Raw genomic sequence first — 22,938 nt, forward strand, 5'->3', positions numbered from 1 at the left:
GACAAACATCCGATAATGCACAAGTCAACCCCCACAACAGAGAAGTATCCAGCCCAAGATGTCAGTAGCACCAAAGTTAAAAAACCCTGCCCTCTCTAAAACAGCACCTTCATTGGTCCTCTCTTACCTTGCTTTATTTTTTTCCTGGTAACTATCACCACCTGACATTATATATTTATTCACATATGATCTGTCTCCCTCAGTAGAATCCAAGGCCCATGATGGCAGATTTTGGACTGATTTATCCATGCCTATCTCCCTATGGCCTAAAAGAATGCCTGGTATATCACCAACATTCAGTAAACATTTATTGAAATAATTAATGGATAAATGAAACTTCAACAAAGCTGCAGTCCTCAAAACACCCTAGGTTCTCAAAGGCTTCTGTGCTACCATCTATAAATAATTGCGAACCATCATGCAGTTTGAAATCACTATGATTTTTTTTGCTGTAGAATACTAGCACATACTAATGCTTATATCACTTCCTATGTCATGGAAAGTAGATTAATATGTTCCTAGAGAATAGAGGGCCACAGCTCCCACTTCTCTATGTCGCTCACATCTCAATGGCTGATGGTGAGGATAACAGATCACTAACTCTGACCAATGAAGGAGTCCTATGTTTCAGATTTAGGACCTGATCCAAGTGAAGTGCAATATTCGTGGAAGCTAATACAGGCCTTTCATGGATTTTGTTTGAGGCAGCCATAATCAGAGAGCTATGTATCTTTATTCCAAATAAAACAATAATTTTTTTATCATAACCAAAGCAATAACAATGGTATGAGTAGTCTTCAAAATCAATATCCACCTACCTGCTTGTTTAGCTTCAATACAGGCAATATTTATTTCTTCTTTCAAATCCCAGTTTTCATTGGCTATAGCTTCTCCTACTTTAACAAACCTTCCAACTGCCAAGTTCACAGCTTGTCCTACACGCTGAATTGCTTGCAGAGTTTTATCAGACTTTTTGGTTTTATCTTTATGATTAATAAGTGTCGTGATCTAAAAATGAAAGAAAAGCAACTTTTAGCTCAATACCTTTTTTAAAAAAAAAGCTGTATCACAAAGTGAAAGAAAATTAAGCCTGGCATACTGGATAGCTCAGTAGACTAAATCAATAGGGATGTTCCAACAGAGACAAGCAGCAAAGTATCCTACATCATTCCTCGGGACAATGTTTCCATTAATTACAACTCCAGGTTCACCTGAGGGCAGTTATTTGGGTCATGCAGTTATTTGGCACATACAGTTTCAGAGGCCCTCCAGATCTTTCAACAAATCTTAAAGACAGGAGAAAAGCAGGAGAGGATAGATAGTTATAGTCACAAAACCAGAGTACTTCAGGTCTAGTTTCCTCTACTACGACTTGAGATGCTATGAGAGTAGAGACAGCTCTTCTTCCTCTCCATTTCACTCCGTTGTCTACAATGGTGCACAGGTTATACAAAATAATGCTTGTGCCATGCATATTTACCAAATTAACTAGATACTTTAGAATGAGCATTATAATCTATATTTTACACTTTGCTAAGTTTTGTTGCATCCAATCAAAATAAATGAAATACTAAGTTTTAACACTTGATCCCAGGCCCTGAAATAAAATACAAACAGTGACAACTTCAGCTCACTAAAACAAACATATATCTTCAGAATATCTTAGGAAACTAGTACATGAACTAGGCTGACATAAAAATATTTATTAAAGAAATGTTATATGAAAAACATAGATTTCTGGCCAGGCATGGTGGTTCATGCCTGTAATCCCAGCACTTTGGGAGGCTGGGACAGGTAGATCATGAGGTCAGGAGTTTGAGACCAGCCTGACCAAGATGATGAACCTGTCTCTACTAAAACTACAAAAAAATCAGCCGGGTGTGGTGGCAGGCGCCTGTAATCCCAGCTACTCAGGAGGCTGAGGCAGGAGAATCGAGCGAACCCAGGAGGTGGAAGTTGCAGTGAGCTGAGATGATGCCACTGCATTCCAGTCTGGGTGACAGAGCGAGACTCCATCTCAAAAAAAGAAAGAAAGAAAAAGAAAAACATAGATTCCCAACTACGGTTCAATGTACACATACTAGTATTAAAAGAAGAGGAACAGCCGGGCCTGGTGGCTCAAGCCTGTAATCCCAGCACTTTGGGAGGCCGAGGCGGGTGGATCATGAGGTCAAGAGATCGAGACCATACTCGTCAACGTGGTGAAACCCCGTCTCTACTAAAAATGCACAAAATTAGCTGGGCATGGTGGCATGTGCCTGTAATCCCAGCTACTCGGGAGTCTGAGGCAGGAGAATTGCCTGAACCCAGGAGGCGGAGGTTGCAGTGAGCCGAGATCACGCCATTGCACTCCAGCCTGGGTAACAAGAGTGAAACTCCTTCTCAAAAAAAAAAAAAAAAAAAAAGAAGAGGAACAGAATTAAAAGAAGAGGAAGAGAATCACTTTTACTCTCTGCACAACTACTACGTGCCAAGCAAAATGTATGTTTAGGTATTAATAATTTAGAATTAATAGAAGGACCTAGATTGGAGTCTTGGCTCAGCCATTACTTGCTAAGTGGTCTAGGGAAATATAATCTCTAAATTTCCTCAACTACAATATTGCTTTTCATCAAATTTTGAAAATTTGCCAGTTCCTAAGGATATATCAGTAAACAAGACTAAGACAAGCCCGCCCTCATTAGGTTTACAGTATGGTAGAATAACAATAATTCAGTTACACAAAATATATTTGTTGCACACTATCATATGCCATATAAAATTCTAGGTAAAGATGAAGTAACAACCAAAAAGAAAGAAAAAGTCCATGTTCCCATGAGCTTACACTAGTGAAGGAGCGAGGGAGACCTAATGATCGCATAAATAGGCAAACAAAAAATAAACTTTAACATAACTGTTACGTGCAAAGTGCTAGGATAGTGTAATATAAAGTATCTGTGTAGCTGCCTGAAATTGATTGGTCTTCCTTCTATGAGAAAGTGATATTTAAGCTGAGATCTAAATGATTGCAAAGTAGTTAGACCGGCAAACATCAAAGAATAAAGAGCATTCTAAGGAGAAGAAACAGTCGGAGGGAAGAAAAAAAAAAGCCCTTAGGAATGAGCCTGCCCTGTTCAAGGAATGAGGTAAAGCTGGAAGTGGCTAAAGCATCGTGGGCCAGGGGCAAGTTAAAACCAATATCCAAGAGATGGGATGGGCAGGGACCAGCCAAGGCTGTGAACTGAAATGAAGAATTTATATTTTATTCTATTATTACAGAAAGATACTTAAAGGTCTTTAAACTAGAAAATAATATAATCTTTATAGTAACTGGAAGCCACTGAAGAGTTTTTTAAACAGGAAAGTGGTATAATCTCTGCTGTGGTTTGAAGCCACTGAAGATTTTTTAAGCAGGAAAGTGGTATAATCTCTGTTGCGGTTTTAAAACATGTCCACAAATTCTCCCCTCAAAAGGTAGAGCCTCATTTCTCGCCACATGAATGTGGACTGGACTTGGTGACTCATTTCTAATAAATGGAATAAAGTGAAATTAATGGAGTGCTTCTAAGAGTAGGTCACACAGTGACTTTTATCTTATTCACTCACTCACTCTCTGTAGGATCAATCACAGTGGGAACAAGCCAACTGCCACATAATGGAAGGCACTCAAGCAACCCTATGGAGAACCCCACAAGGTAACTGAAGGCTCTGGCCAAAAGATAGTGAAGAACTGAGGCCTCGTGCCAACAGCTGGATGAGTGAACTTGACAGCGGATTCTCCAGCCAGCCCCAGTCAAGCCTTTGGATTACTGCAGGCTTGGTCAATAATATTTATTTTGATTTTATGAGAGACCTCACTCTAGAATTGACCCACAGAAACCATAAGATAGTGTTTGTTGTTTTAATGCACTAAATTCCAAGTAATTTATTCTGCATCAATAGATAACTAATACAGATTTTGGTACCTGGATCTGGAGTGAGGCTATAACAAAAATTAAAGTGTGGGAGTGGCTCTAAAATCAGGCAGTGAAAGTTAAATGAATTCTCAGTGAATAAAAGCTAGAAATCAAAGAAACTGTGCAGAAGGATGATGACCTTTGAGGAAGCTGTGTTAGACAGTTAGGGCTGCTATAACAAAATACCTTAAACTGAGTAATTCATAAATAACAGAAATGTATTGCTTACAGTTTTGGAGCCTGGGAAGTCCAGGATCAAGGCACCAACAGATTTGGTGTCTACTAAGGACCTATTCCTCACAAGTGGTGTCTTCTATGTCCTCACATGGTCCCTGAAGCCTCTTTTGTAAGAGCACTAATCCCATGCATGAAGGCTCCCTTGTGATATAACCACCTCCCAAAGGCCCCAACTCTTAATTACCATCATGAGGGTTAAGTTCCAACGTATAAATTTTTGGAGAACACCAACATTCAGGCCACAGCAGAAGTTATAGGTAAAATATTGAGGAAAAGTGAGAAAAATCTTACTGGAAACTGGAGAAAATGGGTTCCTTGTTATATAGTGACAGAAAGTCACCCTCATTAACATGGAAAGGAGAAAATATACCTAATGAACTGGGAGATCTAACTAAGGAGATGTCAAGGCAGATTCTAAAGGGGCTACCTGCTTTCTTTTTGTTGCTTACAGTAAAATGTAAGAGAAGAAAGAAATTAAAGGAAACACTGATAAACAAAAACAAGCCAAAAAAAAAACAAAAACAAAAACAAAAAACAAGCCAAAACTTGTTGGTTTTAAAAACTCCTTCTCCAGATGGCATACCATACTAAAATTAACAATGGCTTCCAGGCAAAGATAAAATCCAGAGCAGTGTTAAGAAAGTACCATCTAAAGATGAAGCTAAGGGTGTGACTATAAAATCTTAAGATCTCAGAAAGGTTCAAGGTGTTTCTTCAGACAACCATTCAGTTAAACAACAGATCTCCTAAGAAGCTCAAAGGTATTCTTCCTCAGCAGTCCCAGCAGAAGCCCAAGTTAAAAAAGAGCATATCTCAGAGACTTACGGGTATGACTTTTGTCTAGTAGAGTGAATTTGATATGACTCACAGGAGGCAACAAAATTTTTAAGATAATCATACTGGCAGAAACACTATCGGCTGGACTAAAAGGGAATACATCTTTGTACAAAAAGAAGTTTTCATACCAGCCCCTGCTCCAAACCTCCATAGGCAGGGAACAGGCTGAGAAATCTATGCAGCTGCAAACACGAGCTACAATTCATGAAAAAGGATGACTCAGAGGGCAGAACCAAAAGCCATGAAGAACTATTCCCAGGACTTGAGTCTTAAGGAACTAGCAACATTTACCCAGGAGGAGATCAGAATACCATAAACCAGTGGCTCTTATTTTTTTTCCATTTTTGAACAGCAGTGTATAGCAGTTATTCTATACTTTCTATTTTCTCATTGTTTTGAATGGAAGAGTCTATAGTGGTCATCCTAAAGCTGAAAGAAGTTACACTTAAGGAACTACTACATATAAGAGGTCTCTCCTGGATCATATTTATAGTAGATGCCAACATCCTGGATTTCCAGCTGATGTTGTGACTTTGGGGAAGATATGGATGGGGAGAGGTTACCTGCAGGTGGGAAGAAGGGAAACAATTTGTGGGTAGAGGTTGGAGTGTAGGTAGTTCTAAAATATGTCCACAAATTATTTTGCTATTCCTCCCTTAAAAAGGTGAAGTCTCATCTCCCTCTCCTTGAGTACAAGCTGAACTTAGCTACTTATTTCTAACTAAGTAGAATAACACAGAAGTGATAGTATGCTACCTTTGAGGGCAAGTCATAAAGTCACTATGGTTTCCATCCTTCCTTCTCTCTGTTCACCCTAGGGAAAGACAATTCCCATGTCATGAAGACACTTGATTGGCCCAGTGGAAAGGCTCACATGATAAGCCCGAGGAAACTGATGCTAAAAGGTGCTTATTTAAGGTCACACAGCTAATTAGTGGTGGAGTTAGGATTCAGAGTCAGACATTTAAATTCTAGAGACCATTCATGAAAAAGTATGGTCTAAACACTACCCTATAATGTCATACAGCAACCTAATGAAATAGGTTAATATTAGTCATCCTCATTTCCCCAAATTGGAAAATGGCGGTAATAATCACCCCCATTTTACAAATAAGGGAGTTGGATATCAAGAAGAGTGGGAGAGTTCGGATTTAAATCCAGATATTCTGACTGCAGAGCCTAGCCTCTTAGCCACTTAGCCATATTGCCTTCTCTGCCTTATAATGGTAATAAGAAGAGTTGGCTGGGTGCAGTGGCTCATGCCTATAATCCAAGCACTTTGGGAGGCCAAGGTGGGTGGATCACAAGGTCAGGAGTTTGAGACCAGCTTGGCCAACATGATGAAACTGCATCTGTACTAAAAATATAAAAATTGGTCAGGTGTAGTGGTATGCACCTATAATCCCAGCTATTCAGGAGGCTGAAACTGGTGAATTGTTTGAATCTGGAGGGCAGAGGTTGCAGTGAGCTGAGATCATGCCATTGCACTCCAGCCTGGGTGACAGAGCGAGACTCAGTCTCAAAAAAAAAAATAAATAAAAATAAGAAGACTTAATAAAATAATGAAAGTAATATGTTTAACATAGTACCATAAACAGAGTTTATTGTAAGCATTCAAAGACATCTTATAATTAGCTCTCTTATTTAATCCTCAGGTATTATTAAAGATTTAAAAACTGAGGCTGAGTGAAATTGCATACTTGGCTCATACAACTAATAAGTTGCCTAGTGTAGAATTTGAACCTTGGTTTAAACTGACAACAAATCCCGCCTAATATTCTTTCTTTTACTGGAGGTTTTCAGTCTTTCCAATTTTTTTAAATTGAAATGTTACCTAAAAGCCCATTACATAATCATATGAAAAAGTCACAATTTTAATTTTGCAAATGACTGTGGGTCATGCTGCTGGGAAGTAGGGAAAAAATACAAATCCTATTGGCACCAGCTTAGTCTTTTTCCACACCTGACAGATCCTAGGGAATTGTTACTATCACATGGAAGAAAGAGAACTGGCCCAACATTGACTATTCCAAGCTCATCTTGAAAGAGACTTCACAGGTGAAAAGGAGTTTAAGTTCTTGCTATTGATTGAGTGAATGTTTGTGCCCCATTCCCCTTCCCACTCCACAAATCCTTATGTTAAAATCCTGACCTCTATCTACTATGATTGTATTAAGAGGTGGGGCCTTTGGGAGATGATTAGGTCATTGGGAGGAGCTCTCGTGAATGGGATTAATGCCTTTTAAAAGAGGCCTCAGAAAGCTCCCATTCATTTCCACCCTGAGAGAACAGTGAGAAGACGCTGTCCATGAACCAGACTGGGGCCCTCACCAGATATGAATCTGCCTGCATCTTTATCCTAGACTACCAGCCTACATAACTTTGAGGCATAAATTTCTGTTTAAGGCACCCAGTCTATTGTATTTTTTATAGCAACCTAAATGGATTAAGGTGGTTCTGTTTATTAAATATTTCATTTACATAAAGTTTTGAAATTTCAGTTACAAAGAAAAGATCCTGCAATTAGGCTAAAATATCAACTATTGTTCAGTTCCAAAAGACACATTTTGCTTTCATTAAAAGCACCCTCCCCAGTGCATAATTAGGTGTGGCTGCCTTCCTTTTACTGGAAAGTAGTCTGGAAAATGTTCAATCCAAATATAGTATGCCTTTAAAATTTTATTTAGAGGAACTAAGTCAATATGTAACATTCCTTATTTAAGGTCTACTTTTGTTCTAAAATTAGTTTCAGACATTTAAAAGATAGGTTCCTGAGTAATACATGTTTATTGTTTATAAAAAGAAATGGGAAATATAGGAAAGCCTCAAGAAATAAAAATTACCCATAATCCTACTATCCTCTGAGAATTCTGGCATAATTCTTTCATCTTGTTTTATACCTATACATACTTAAATACACAGTTTTACAAAATTGAGATTAAACTTCAATTTCCTCATCATGTCAAAAATAAGACTTGCTAAGATTTATTAAGCACAATAATACCAGGCACTAGCCTATGTGTTTTACATGTATCATGCTTGCTTTTCTAGCATCTAATAATTACATACTATTATTACCCTAATTTTACAGATTAAAAAATCTGAAATTTGAAGAGGTTAAGTATTTGCCCAAGGTCACAAAGCCAGGGGAGCTAACTATACTCTTAGTCACTACACTGTCTCTCTTACCTTCCAGGATTCTGTTAAGGATCAAGGGAAAGACAACTAGCAGGATGCTTTGTAAATTACAATAACCAAATACAATCTTAGCTATTGTTCTGCAAAAATAGGAGGCATATTGAAAGTCATAACTTGGAGTTGCCTTGATGCCAGAGTCTAGAGAACGCCTAAATGAACCAGAGAAGAGGGCAGAAAAGGCATTCCTGGGGGAAGAAAGAAGATCTGGTGTACTGAAGAACTGTGCTGTGGAACAAAAGAATAAGAACTAGGGTTTACTCGATAGCTTCTAACAAAGGGTGTCAAGAAGTGCAAAACACCAAAGCATATCCCAGCAGTTAAGAGAACAGACATTATTCTGCCTGGGTTTGAATTCTGGCTCTGCCATGTGACCATGTGGCAAGTTATCTAACCTTTCTGTGACTCTGTGTTCTCACCTGTGGAAATGGAAATAATAATTGTACCTATTGGCTGGGCACAGTGGCTCACACCTGTAATTTCAGCACTTTGGGAGGCCGAGGTTGGAGGATCACCTGAGGTCAGGAGTTCAATACCAGCCTGGCCAACATGGCAAAACCCATCTCGACTAAAATCTACAAAAATTAGCTGTGTGGTGTTGGGTATCTGTAAGACACAGCTACTCAGGAGGCTGAGGCAGGGAGAATTGCTTGAAGCCAGGAGGCAGAGGTTGCAGTGAGCTGAAATCACACCACTGCCCTCCAGCCTGGGCAACAGAGTGAGACTCTGTCTCAAAAAAATATAAGTAATAATAATAGTAGCTACATAGTAGAATTATAGACCAAAAAAATATATATATAAGTAATAATAATAATAATAATAATTGTACCCATCACATAAGGTTATTGTGGAGAACAAATAAATCAGTAAATGTAAAGTACTTAGAATAGTGTCTGGTATATAGTAAGCACTAAATAATCGTTAGATATTACTATAATGGTTAGATTTCTAGAATCTCAGTTGTTCCCTCATGTTTGTGATATTGTTATTTTCTAAAAAAAATTGAGACTAAACCATGGATTGAAATGGACTTTCTTAGTTTATTTACTTATTTTGTAGGGCAGCAAGAAACCAAGTAAAGAAGGCTAAGAAGGAAAAATAGTTGTAGCAGCCCAGAGAAAAGGACAAAGTATAATTCTCTGGAACCTAAAGAATAATCTAAGAGCCAGCTTGGGACACAAAAATTCATCTCTGTGCTTAACTCATCAGTTCCAAGAATTATAAAAATTTAAAAATCATCTAATCAGCTATAGAAAACAACATGGAAGTAAACACATCAGTCATGGGAGTAAGCTTTCAAGAAGGTAGAAAGAGGCTACTTCCACTTACTTACAACTATCATTTGAATTTTGTTTTATCTTTGCAATTAAAAACATGCATATAGGTCGGGCATGGTGACTCACACCTGTAATCCCAGCACTTTGGGAGGCAGAGACAGGTGGATCACCTGAGGTCAGGAGTTCAAGACCAGCCTGGCTAACATGGTGAAATTCTGACTCTACAAAAAGAAAAAAGAAAATTAGCTGAGCATGATGCAGGGTGCCTGTAATCCCAGCTACCTGGGAGGCAGAGGCACAGGAATCACTTTAGCCGGGGAGGCAGAGGTTGCAGTGAGCCAAGATCTCACTGTTGTACTCCAGGCTGAGGGACAGAGCAAGACTCCGTCTAAAAACAAAAACAAAAACAAAAACACCCATATTTATTTACATAGACAAATCAGCAAAGAGCAGAGAGGATGCCTCATCTACTCTCTTCAACTACAACTTACTGCAACAAGAATCCTAAAAAGCTTCCAGGACAATGCAGTGTAATGGGAAAATGAGGTGGGCTACGTTAGGAATTTAAGGGATCTGTACAAATAGTGAATAAAGGAAATCTATCATAGACAGGAAAGGACTAGTGGGCAGTAAAATAACATTCTACACCAGGGTGGAGCTCTGTGGCAGATATCCTTCTTCCCTTCCTTGGATAAAAGCATTATATGACTGGGAGTAGAAATTCTGACAGGAAAAATAAAGTGATTATTAAAGGAGGTGTGGATTGCTCTGCATAAAATATGCTTGGTTCTTAGCCCAGGGCTTCTCAAGAAAATGTCTGAATTATAAAATATAAAACATGAGTGTATATAACATATATGTGCGCAGTTTAAAGAAATGAAAGAAGACCTGTGCAACCACCACCAAGCTTAAGAGAACAATGTCAGTATCTCTGACAGCTCATGTACTCTGTGGCTACTCCTTGTCTATATCACTCCCTTGTCCCAAAAGAAACCATTGTCCCAATTTTGTGTTCATCACTCCCTTATTATAACTATTGCACAGATAGTATACCCTAAATGATATTTGATTTAGTTTCACCTGGTTTTGAACCTTTTTTTCACTCAACATTATGTTTTTGAGATTCATTCCTATTGATAATTATACTGCGGGTTATTCATTTCAGTGACATAGAGTATCTCATTATATGAACATAGCACAATTTATGTAAACTTCCTACTGTGAAAAGACATTTGGAAAGTTTCCAGTTTGGGGCCATGAGAAGTAAAAATGCTATCCACATTCCTATCCATTTTTCTAATAGACTGTAGGGGTTTTTCTAGGGAAACTGACTTAGGAATGGAATTGCTGGACCACAGCTAATACCCACCTTCAATATAATAGATTACACCAAATAGTTTTCAGAATGGTTTACACTGATACTGCTACCATCTCCACATTCCTCACCAACATTTATTCTCACTGTGGATTTTTTAGCTGTCTGTTTCCTCTTCTGTGAGATTTTTTAAAACCAATTTTTAATAAATAATCTTTTTAATTTTTATTCATTGGAGTCTTATTTATTCTAGGTACTACAAATCATTTGTTGGTTATTTGTGTTGGAATCATATTCTCCCATGACTTGTCTTTTCATTTTGATGAAGAGAGGTTCTATTTTTTTTTCTTCTTCGAGACAGGATCTCACTCTGTCACTCTGTCATCTAGGGTGAGTGCAGTGTTGTGATCACAGCTCGTAGCAGACTTAACCTCCCCAACTCAAGCAATTCTCCCACCTCAGCCTCCTGAGTAACTGAGACCACAGGTGCATGCCATCACACCTGGCTAATTTTTTGTATTTTTTGTGGAGATGGGTTTTCACCATGTTGCCCAGGCTGGTCTCAAACTCTTGGACTCAAGCTATTGACCCACCTCAGCCTCCCAAAGTGCTGGGATTACAGGCACGAGCCACTGCCTAGGTTCTTCATTTTAATAAAGTCAAATTTATCAATTTTTTCCTTAAGGTTTGTCCTTTTGGTGTACTAAAAAATCCTTTCCCAGCATAAGGTAATGAAGATATTGCCCTATTTTTTTTTTCCTAAACGTGTTGTGAGCTTTTACTGTCATACTGTCCTTAATCCATCTGAAATTGACTTTTTTACTGGTATGAGACAGAGATGCAATTTCATATATTTCTATTTAGATATCCAATTGTCCTAGCTTAATTTTTTTAAGTTCTTCCTTTTCCCACTTACCAGCAATGCCAATTCTCATTTACCAAGTTTCCGTATATATGTGGATCTGTTCTAGGGTTTTCTATTCTATTTCACAGGTCTATGTTTTCAACCCTGTTCTTATACCCACATTGTCTTAATTACTATAGTTTTGTAATGAGTCTTGAAACCTGGCAGAGCAAGTACATCCACCTCATTTCTTTTTTGCCTAATCTTGGCCCTTTATACTTTCATATAAAACTCAGAATTACTTTTATCAAGTTCTACTGGAAAATCTTGCTGAAATTTTCATGAAAATTGCATTAAATTGATCAATAGGGATAACTGATATGTCCATAATATTGTCAACCTAGGCTTGAACACAGTACTTTTCTTCTATTTATTTAAATCCATATCGGCTTTTGATAAAATTTTTCAATTTTCTCCATGAAGTTTGACCACTTTTGCTATGTATATATACAGAAAGATTTCTATCTCTATATACACATGGCAAAAGCATTATATTCTTAGGAAACTTATATTTGGCTGTTACTGTCATTATAACTGGATTTTTAAATAATTACTTTTTCTATTTGTTATTTTCTATTCTTTTTAAATTATTTCTCAAAGATAGGCTGGAGCACAGTGCTGTGATCACAGCTAACTGCAGGCCTGAGCTGCTGGGCTCAAGCCACCGTCCCACTTTTTAGCCTCCTGAATAGCTGAGATGAGAGTAGCTAGGATTATAGACACCAGCCACTGCGCCTGTGCCTTGTTTGTTATCAGTGTAGAAAAATGCAATTGGGATTTTAGTATCCTATACTCAGTTAACTTGCCAAACATTCCTAATTTTTATAATTTACTTGTAGACTCTTTTGAGTTTTCTACGTAGGTTATTATATCACTTGAGACTTTTGGTTTTTCCTTTCCCATATTTATTCCTTTTATTTCTTCTCCTTGTCTTATTACACTGGCTAGGATTTCCAGTGCAGTTGAATAGAAGCTATGATAGCAGGCATCCACTCTTGTTTCTGGCTTTCAAGGAAATGTTTATTTTAAATTTGACTGTTGCTATGATGTTAACTAAAAGTTTTCTGTAGCTACTCTATCCGATTAAGGATTTTTTTTCCTAATACTAGTTCCCTAGTTGCTTATCATTATTAGAAGCTCAATTTAGTTGAATGCTTTTTCTGCATCATTGCTATGAAAATATCTCTTTTCTAACCTGTGAATGCAAAAAACTGTACACATTTTTCTAATATTGATATAATCTTGCATTCTTAGAATAAGGTCAGTAACCCAGGACTTTTCACTTGGAGGGTCAGAAGAAGCTCGATGTTACCAGAATAGAAACTATCTACTTTAAACTGTATAGTGCCAGTTCTACTTGTTTATCTCAAAACCCTGCCTCCTCCATGACATCACAGTTGACTCATCCATCCCTTCTCTGAGCTTTTAGAGTATGTACCATTGATGATAGTCATTTGATGCTTTGCATGTGCTATTCTATTCATGACTTACCTACTAATTAGACTATAAGCCCCTCAAAAAACAGCGACAAATAAGCACACAATAAATCCTTGCTTAAAATGCTTAAAATATCCTTGTGGATGAGATGGGGAAACATGAGGTGGGTAATAATACAGCATTCTCAGAAAATGAGACTTTTGGACATACGAGTTTTCTAAAGAGCTGCTGTTTTAATCTCCTAACACTGAAACTTTAAAATCATTCTAAATTGTACTTCCCTGCTTTGTTAATGGAGTATTCTGGCCATGCTTAATATACTTGGTTTTAACTTTTCTTGTTAAGGACAGTCAATTATGAAGAATACCAGTTATGGAGTTGTGGCAGGGACATAGCTGTAGATACACAATGTGTGGGGTGGATGCAAAACCTCAGCTGTGACCGTGAACAAGACTTTAACAGTAGAAGAAAAAAAAAAAGGTGGGTGGTGGTGGGGGGGGCAGGCATTCTTCCCCTTTGGCATTGGCCTCTAACTCTCAGCAGTGATTTATACTTTTCTTCCTCTGCTCTCGTACTCTTCCCTGGCTTCTTTTACCCCAGAATTACACAACGCAGAGCTGTAAGACTGATACATTTTTAGCAGTGATACTGTGAAAAGTTGCCATTTCTCCAGATTACAACCTTCTAGCTTGTTTTTCCATTGTGTACTATCTTTTTCTCTGGACCTCATTGCTGCTTCTAATCTCTAGAGAAGACGCAACATACAGTGTAGCAAAGAGAACCATCTGGAGCCAGGGTACCTGGATTCAAAACCCAGTTTGGCACTTACAATTGAAAGCCCTAATGACAAGTTATTTAACCTCACTATTCCTCAGTTTCTTCACCCATACCATAAGAATATATACCTACCTCACATGATTGTTATGAAAATTAAATGAGTTAATATTTACAAAATGCTTAGAACCTGGCCTACCACATAGTATGCATTACATAGGTGCTATTTAAAAAATGGATAAAATACTATCAACTTCAACTCCACCACTCTCTTCTTTCTCTGCCTCTTAAAACTGTTCCAGTATTTCTCATTTTGTTTGTGTTTGCGCTAGTGGAGACGGGAAGAGGGATGGGTCTGACATTACTGAGGGATCTCAGCGCCCCTTCCCACTGGTCAGAGCCTCTATGAGAGGGAAAAGGGAGGGAGAGTATCAGGTATATTCATCACTGCTCTGTTAGCCAGGCGAAGGTGAAGAAAACAGAGATGTTTATTTAACTAGCATAACAGGAATCTAGGGACATGTGTGACTGCTGTTTTCAAATATTTGTAGGGCTGGGCTGGAGAAGAGATAATAGCATTTAGAATTCTATGCAACAGCTACAGGCTCCCCTTCACTGAACATGTTTAAGCAGGGTACTGGTGGCCAGGTGTCAAGGATGCTTTAAGAATTTTTAAAGTCAGATAATCTTTCAGATTTCTTCTACCTCTAAAGTCTTGGTAATCCTAGTATGAGTCACTAAGTGGTTACAACCTACGTGTGAGTCATACATCGCCAATGCGCTCCCGAAGGCACAGAATTCACTCCCCACAGTGCTTGGCATCTTACCACAGACTTAAGTGAGGAATTCTAGCCCTGGAGCTGCATATAACCTAGCTCAGAAGAACAAAAACTTTCCTAAAACTCAGGGCGCCAGTTAGCTGATTAGCAAATACAATAACGCACACATCCCAAACAGGACTTGGCAAAACGGTGTGCATATGGATTAACTGCCGGACAGTCTCACGTCACTCTTCCACGAGGCCGAATAGACGCGGGCAGAAGTGAGCAGCAGCAGGTTCAGGGGAAGGGGCAGTGTGGCCAGGATGAATGGAAGCCCGGCGAGCTGACCCACGACGGGGAGGGACAAAGGCCCGGGGAGCGCATGCTGGGCGGGGAGGCCGGGAGGAATGCCCCAGGCGGAGGGGCCGGGACCGGGACCGGGATGCGAACCGGTGATGAAGTTGGTTAAGCTGCGGCAACGAGGAGGACCCTAAGTGCCAGCGGGGACCGGGAACGGGGCGCGGAGGTCCTCCCTGCCTCGGGTGCTGGGTTCGGCCGCTCGTTCCGCGGAGGGGGCCTCGCCCGGCCAGGGGCCCCAGAAGCCCAGCTCCGGGTACAGGCCCGGCCCGGCCCCCGCGCCCCGCAGCCTCCCTTGCTGCCCGGTCCACTCAGCCCCGCCGCCGGTTTTCGGATTGTTCCAGTCTCTTGCCGCCGGGGCCGGGGCCCGTCCAGGAGCCCCACACAGTCGGTCGGACAACGCCGCAGCGCCGGCGCGGAAAGTGGGGCAGCCGCTACCTCCCGTCCGGTCGTGCGAGCGGAGGCCGCCATCGCTGACCGCGGCGGGAGGGAGACGAGGGGCAGCGCCGGGCGCCACTTTACCTGAGAAACCAGCGGGAGGAGCGTCTGCTCCACCGAGCGAGTTTTGATCTCCAGTCCCGAGTCCAGGGCGAAGCCCGAAGGGCCGGAGCCGTAGACAGCTCCGGCGCCTGCAGCGCCGGCAACGCCGGCGGGTCCCGGAGAGGCAGCCATGGCCCTCAGTCTGTCCCGCAGCCCGGACTCCGCGCCACTGCTAGCCCGCCGCCAGTCAGCCCACACGCTCGCGGCGGCGGCGACAGGACACCCGCGCCGCCCGCCCCGGGCCGCCAAGGGCCCGCCCCCTCAGGGCTCCGCCCCCAGCCGTGCGCCCCCGCCGCCCGTATCCCGTGTGGCCCACCCTCAGCCTCAGCCCCGCTCCCACACTCCAGTCTTGGGTGGGTTCTCTGCAGCCCCGTCCCCTAAACCGGGTCCAGTCCCCAGCCCGCCCCGCCCCTATCTCGTCTCAGGCCGCTCTTCCATGGATTACAGCCACCATCTCCCCAGGCTGGCTAGGAGAAACAAAACAACCTGAGACTCCCATGGCCACATGGCCTCCTCTTACTGGGACAGACAACCGTCCCCAGCAAAGCTTCCCGTCCTCTCGACAGGTGACTCACCCTAAATCAGCTCTGAATTCCCGCAAAGACTTCTGGAAGCTGTGCTGGGGTTGAAACTAGTAGAACAAAACCAGAATCAAGTCTGTCGGGAGGGGCCTTTCCCATGGGACCGGAATTCCAGTAGTAATGTGTTTCTGGGGCTTCTCTGGAAGGTCCCATTTCCACTCCACATGCTCATTCTTTCACCATGTAGTTCTCACAAACACTGTGGGCTGGATTGAAGGGGGAACATTTGATCATGCAATATTTATGGAGTATCTGGGTATTCGGCAGGAAGTCAGTATATCTTTCAGACTACTGTTTAGACTTATTGTTCAAAACAAATTTAAATAAAACATGAAAAAGCCTCATCTGTTCAACACTAATTCTTAAAACGACTTTTCAAAGTTTTTTCCTAGTGCCGGGCCCAGCGCAGTTTCTTCACAACTGTTCATTGCATGAAAACCTTCCAGAGGGGCCGGGTGCGGTGGATAACGCCTGTAATCCGATCACTTTGGGAGGCCGAGGCGGGTGGATCACGAAGTCAAGAGATCGAGACCATCCTGGTCAACATGGTGAAAACCCGTCTCTACTAAAAATACAAAAAATTAGCTGGGCATGGTGGTGCGTGCCTATAATTCCAGCTACTCAGGAGGCTGAGGCAGGAGAATTGCCTGAACCCAGGAGGGGGAGGTTGCAGTGAGCCGAGATTGCACCATTGCACTCCAGCCTGGGTAACAAGAGTGAAACTCCGTCTCAAAAAAAAAAAAAGTGCTTCGTGGTGCTTCCACCTGTCGCTTTAACTTCATCCATCTACCAGTGCTGTGCAGCTGTCTTTGGTATTGAAGATAGCCAAGCTTCAGTTTTTCTTCAAAAAGCACAGGTTCTTAATCCATTTTTTTCTTCCAATTCTTCTCAGCCAACCATCTCACCACTTCCTTACCTACCACAAGGCCACCTTCCCCTTGATCTCTTTAAGGCACCCAGTGTCCACTCCCCAGACACCCACAAAGTTGACAGTATTTCATAAGAATTCAGTGTACGCAATGGTGCTCGAGGAAATGGCAAGATAGAGGGCCTAAGAGACAGACAGATTCATGAAAGTTTGGTTTCACAAAACATTGAGTTTTTCAAGAGAGGAGATTGTGTACCATCTGATTCATTCAACACTAGTAATTTTATTTCAAAATATAATTTTTCACATTTACAAAGAAGTTACATCAGTAGGTTGTCAAAGCAAGTTAAAGCTAAGAAACAGCATTTGTGTGAGAATAGAGAATATTTATTGTTATATTCGAATATTCTTTACTTTCAAGTTGCCTCTCCTTTGCCTGAGAACCCAGAGATGATACATTTTCAAAAAGTTACGTAAGTTATTACAACTCTATATCCAATCTTAGTTCAAAATCAAATGGTATTTTAAATACATTCCAGTCACCTAAATAACTGGCACTGCAAAAGGCAAAGAAGGGTTTTTGGGATGGCTACAATGAGAGTTACATCTGCTGGGTCACTGCGGTAAAAAAGAAGTGGTATTTGATAACAAGCCAAAATGATCAGGATTTGCTTCCATAATTTTCACTGTAAAACGTAAAGCTGGCAAAAGCTAGTAAGGAACCAGGTGTCTAGTAAAGCACTCTGGACTTGGAGTCAGAAGTTCTGCAACTGAATTCTGGCTCCATCATTTTGTGATATAAACTTAGGGGAGTATCACCAACAACTTTTCAGAGCCTCCAGAGTTCCCCCATCTGTACAAGGGCTGCCTCACAGAGCTGTTACAAAAGGTGTCTGAAAACTATAAAGTGCCATACAAAAGCATTATTAAAATGTAATATCAATATATCACCACTGTATTTGCACATTAGTTGATCCTTGAAAAACCTGCAAAATTAAACACAAATACTGATTTTACACACCACAGGTGGAAAAGAATCTCTATACCTTAAGTATAGCTCTGAACAGCAAATATGCTTGCTTTCTAGTAACTCACTAAACGTCAAGATTTATTACAGACTGCATGGTACCACAGTAACAGATCTGCCTTCAGTAATTCCATAGGGATGTCTTCTCAAAGAGCTGTAAACCTGATCGAGGGCCCTGTTTCCCAAAGTCCTTTGAGATGCTCTGAGGAATGGAGAAGGGAAGTGTAGTCTAAGGTCAAACATAGTCTCTGTCCCCTCTTATAAATTCACAATATGTAATAGCATGTTCAATACTTTACAGAAAGGAAACAAACTCAGCATTCCTTCATTTTAATTGACCATGGAATCTCCCACCCACAACACACACATACTTTTTTTCTCTTACATCTATTAACATCTCTTGGAACTACCGCTATAAGGAACACATTTTGCCAAAAGCTGATCAACCATGAGGAAAAGGAAAGAGAAGTAGAACATGGACTGACAGAAAAAAAGAACTCTATTCTACTCTGAATTCTGTTACGAACTGGCTGTATGGCTATGTCAGACAAGCCACTTAAACCTATGAATTTGTGTCTTTCTCTAGAAAATGACACGACCACCTCATTTTAGAAGGCCCATTCTAGCACAGAATTTCTATAACTCTAGTAGACAGAACAACTTCATTTATAATTCTCTTAAACTATCAAAAATAACCAATCAGTGGCTGCAGACAGCACGAATTTTTTTTTTTTTTTGCAGGTTCCCCATAATCCGTAAGATATAAAATAAATATATTTTGATGGCAGAAAATTGAAAGACAAGAAACTAATAAAAATTAAAAATATTTGTGTTTAGCTGGAACTAGCATTTGAAGTATGCTGCCAGAGGCTAGTTCCACTGTAAAATGCACAAAGTCCTACTACAATATTCTTGTAAGGGTCTTAGGAGGCCCCTCAGAGGACACTGCAAGGTCAGGGCTAGAGTATGATAAGTCCTAAGGGTTTTTTTTTTTTTTTTCCCTCCTACAAACCCTGAGGTTGAAAGCTCTGGATAGCTCACCTAAATTACTTTGCTCTAAGCTCACCCCTCATGGCCTGAATTTCTGCTTATTTCTTGCCTAGTAGTGACACATTCCTCAGGCACTAATATAACCCAAATGGAAACCACAGGTCCTAGGGAGTCCAGATAGGTCACAAAGGTTTCATGTTAAGATCAAGGTGAGCCAGAAGATCTCATCTGCAAGCCATTTAGTAGCCCTTTAACTGTAATAAGCAGCTTCCACTTTCAAAGGCTACATAGTCTGTTTACACACAGGGTCTCCATGTAACATGTTGGGTTTCTTCCCACTGTCATGGGTCAACCCACACTAGACTAAGAAGTCAAGGGAAAACTGCCAGCTAACCACTTCTTATCAAAGAAGGTGTGAAGAAATCTCACGATTTTAAAAATAACTAAGACCGGCATGTAAGGTGGTCTGACAGAGATCACTTGCAGGAACAGACACTGATAAAACTTTTGAACCCAAACAGCACTCACGTAACATGGAATTCATGCTGAAAATCCCATGCCTTCTTCTCTCTCAGCAAAGAAAGGAGCATACCTGTGTGGAGATCTTGTATTTTCTTCCCTCCCCTCCATTCAGTTTACAACTGAATAGTGAATGTGAACTTGAAATTAATCTTTAGTAAATCTATAAAATGCAAGATATTATGACAGATTTCTGTACTCGGTTTTTACTGAAGTGACTTCTCCTTCATTAATGTACGGTCTGTTCCTGGAGAAACTTCCTCTTTGTGGGTGGAATTCTGACTGAGAGTCTAAAGGCAGGTTATCTTTTAGACTTGAGCTTAAAACTCCTACCTTTTCAAACCACTTGATTTCTGTTGCCCTGTGAAAATTCTGTAAACCTTCCTCACAGCATCTGAGGAATCATGTTGGGATGCTTCTTTCTGGTTCAGAGGGTTCCAAGATGACCTCCCCAGCTGGTGAACCTTCCTAGTCCTTATGCTGTTGCTGTAGCAATGGGGCAGTTCAAGTTCCCTGATCATGGCTGTAAAGCACTCTGGGGCACCTCTGCTCCTGATATTTCAGGGTAATATTACCTCACTGCTACTAATTTTGGTAACTCTATTCTCTTAAAGCCCTCTAAGAACCTGGTATTTATGCTAATAATTATCCCCCAGCAACAAACATTAACTCTAGTTTTTTGCAATATCACTTTATACAGCTAAAAGCACTTTGTATATGCATAGTAACTCATTGTATATATTTGTCTCATGAATATGCGCTAATTACAGCTATAAATAAACCAATCTATACAACAAAAACAAACTTGATTTCGTTTTTAGCCTTTTAATGCAAAAAATTTAAATTTAGTATGACATATGATCTGGCTAAGAGCAAGAGGCCTTTTTATGAGCAATCTCCATCACCTTGTACAGTGCCTGGCATGGAGCCTAGAGTTTACCAAACCCTCAAGAAATGTTTTAGTGAAGGAATGATTGACTAAAGAAGAGAATGAGTTACTAAGTGACAAATCTAATACTTAGTGGAATAGCTGACTATAATTGCTAAAGGATTCATAACAGAAATGAGATCTGTATGTAGTCTACTGCATATAGTCAGAAGACCTCATGGCAGCCTTTTCTAAATGAAATTTGTCTTAAGTAGTGTAAGAATAAATTTAACCTAATTATAATTATCAGTGACTTCTTAGGGAAATGTTTTAGAAAAAATTATTAGTATTTCTACCTTTAAATACTTTCCAAAAAGGAAATCTTCAACATTTAAGAATCACCCGCACTTTTTTTTTCCTTTGGGATAGAGTCTCACTCTCTCACCTAGGCTGGGGTACAGTAGCGCCATCTTGGCTCATTGCAGCCTCAACCTCCTGGGTTCACGTGACCCTCCTACCTCAGTCTCCTGAGTAGCTGGGACTGCAGGCACACCACCAGGCTCAACTAATATTTTGTAGAGACGGGGTTTCGCCATGTTGCCTAGGCTAATCTTAAATCTCTGGGCTCAAGTGGTCTATGTGCCTTAGCTTCCAAAGTGCTGGGATTACAGGCATGAGCCACCACCTACAACCTGGCCGAGAACCCTTTTCTCCTCCACATTCCCTTGGGAGAAGAGGATAGGCCTGATGATTGTTTTAAACAGTAGCAAGGGTTCAGCTAAGAGCAACAGTCCACTCCCAGCCCTGTCATATACTACAGGACAAGTCTTCATTCATAACAAATGGATAGCAACACCTATTTTGTAACACTGGGAAAACTGCAGACAATCTTTAGAAGAAACACTAGTACAACAGAGTCTGCAGACAACGGAGTCAAAGATCTGAGGCCAAATCCTACTAAAGAGTTGGTCACTTTTCTGAACCTTAGCTTCCCCATCAGTGTAAAACTGATGTAAAATAATATAAAGTTATATGAAAGCTGATGTGACATACTTGTGAAAAAATATGTGCAAAAGGACTTTGTAAAATGTAAAGCACTATGCTGGTTATTGTGATATTTGAGATTTTTTAAAGTTGCAATTCAATTCAACAAGCATTAATTTAGAGTCATGTGCAAGGCACAGTGCTAAGAGATGGGAAAATAATACATAAATATAAAATTCTGCTGAAAACTAACTTATTAGCAGAGTTCCAAATAATGAAACAGGGATACATTTAACAAATCAGAGTATTGCTACACCTGAGATTTTTCACTTAAAACATTTGGAAGGAGAAAACCTAGTAACAGCATGAATTTTATCATATTGTTACCTTTCATAGCAGCTTAGTAAGTATTTCACTTCAATGCCATCAGCCATGTTTTAGAAATCTGCAATAGTGTAACAGAGCATGAAGAGAAAAGGAAGAGAAGAAAGAGCTTCAGTCTTTTATCTCCTAGGGTTACAACAGAAAACTGAACATCAAATAAGCCACCTCATCCTTACACTTATGATTTATTCTTTCTTAAAGAGGGTACCATACATTGTGCGAGAAGGGTAGAAGACTCATTTTTCCTCACTCAACTACACGCTCAAAAGTGAAAGCCCTCTTCCTTGAAAAGTGACTATGTTAGAAAAGTTTAACAATAAATTTCTTAAACCAAGAAAAAAATTACACCATATATTCTTTTAACAGCAGGTAGTTTAGAGTTCTTAAAATAACTTTATAAATACATAATACAGGTAACCAAAGTGGAAAAATTTCAAGCCATAGAAACAGTGTATAAAATGAAACTTTTCAAGCCATCTTAGCAACAGTTAAGTGAGCAAACCATCAATTCTGAACTCTCAAGCTGTGTTTTAAAATACAAAGCAGCCCGCAGCAAGCTCTCTCTTATCCAGACATTCTGTATGTAAGGCCAGGAGGCTTCTGCTTCTTTCCTGGGTTCTGCTTGCTAGGCACAGCTGAAAGGGCAGAAGGCCACAGCTGGGCTGAACTCACTGTCAAGTTTGAACTTCCAAGAAAAATCACTGCAGAGGAAACCATGTCAACCTACTGAAGATTTCAGATCTTCAGAAATGTCACGGAAAGTCCTAAAAGAAAAGACAGAATGATTAGTTGATTACCATACAACAATAACTTATTTTTAAAATCTTTGGAGCCCTGAGATTATATAGTTACTATTTTTTCTTAAGATTTTCACTGAGTATTGTTTCAAAGTCGGCTAGTTGTTGCTCGTTCTTTATTAACAAGAATGCCATATTTTTGCTGGATCCATTGTCCAAAGGACTATTTCCCCAGACTCCCTTGAAACTACACATGACCATGTGACTACACTTTGGTTAATGAGATTTAAGTGGAAGTGTTGTGCAACTTCTGGGCAGGTCCTTAAAAGAGAAGAGCAGTCTTCTTCAGCTCTTCCACCTTGTTACTGGCTGAAAATGGATATGATGATTGATGTTAAGGAGAAAAAACAC

At 40.2% G+C, this 22,938-nt stretch overlaps 2 protein-coding genes across 10 annotated transcripts in view; both read right to left on the minus strand.

The window, feature by feature from the left end:
- Window positions 1-15,758, minus strand: part of CTNNAL1 (catenin alpha like 1) — a 71,675-nt gene extending 55,917 nt beyond the window's left edge. For both annotated transcript variants that reach the window (XM_009000992.4, XM_002743181.5), the window contains exons 1-2: window positions 15,552-15,758; window positions 819-1,008 (exon numbers count right to left, since the gene is read on the minus strand). In XM_009000992.4, coding sequence (XP_008999240.1) covers window positions 819-1,008; window positions 15,552-15,701 — 340 coding nt within the window. In that variant the 5' untranslated portion in view covers window positions 15,702-15,758. The remainder of the gene's footprint in view (window positions 1-818; window positions 1,009-15,551) is intronic.
- Window positions 15,759-17,281: 1,523 nt separating this feature from the next.
- Window positions 17,282-22,938, minus strand: part of TMEM245 (transmembrane protein 245) — a 106,683-nt gene continuing 101,026 nt past the window's right edge. For all 8 annotated transcript variants that reach the window (XM_078373992.1, XM_035254173.3, XM_078373991.1 and 5 more), the window contains one exon: window positions 17,282-22,554. In XM_078373992.1, coding sequence (XP_078230118.1) covers window positions 22,509-22,554 — 46 coding nt within the window. In that variant the 3' untranslated portion in view covers window positions 17,282-22,508. The remainder of the gene's footprint in view (window positions 22,555-22,938) is intronic.

This window comes from Callithrix jacchus, chromosome 1 (genome assembly GCF_049354715.1).
Source record: "Callithrix jacchus isolate 240 chromosome 1, calJac240_pri, whole genome shotgun sequence".
NCBI lineage: Eukaryota > Metazoa > Chordata > Mammalia > Primates > Cebidae > Callithrix > Callithrix jacchus.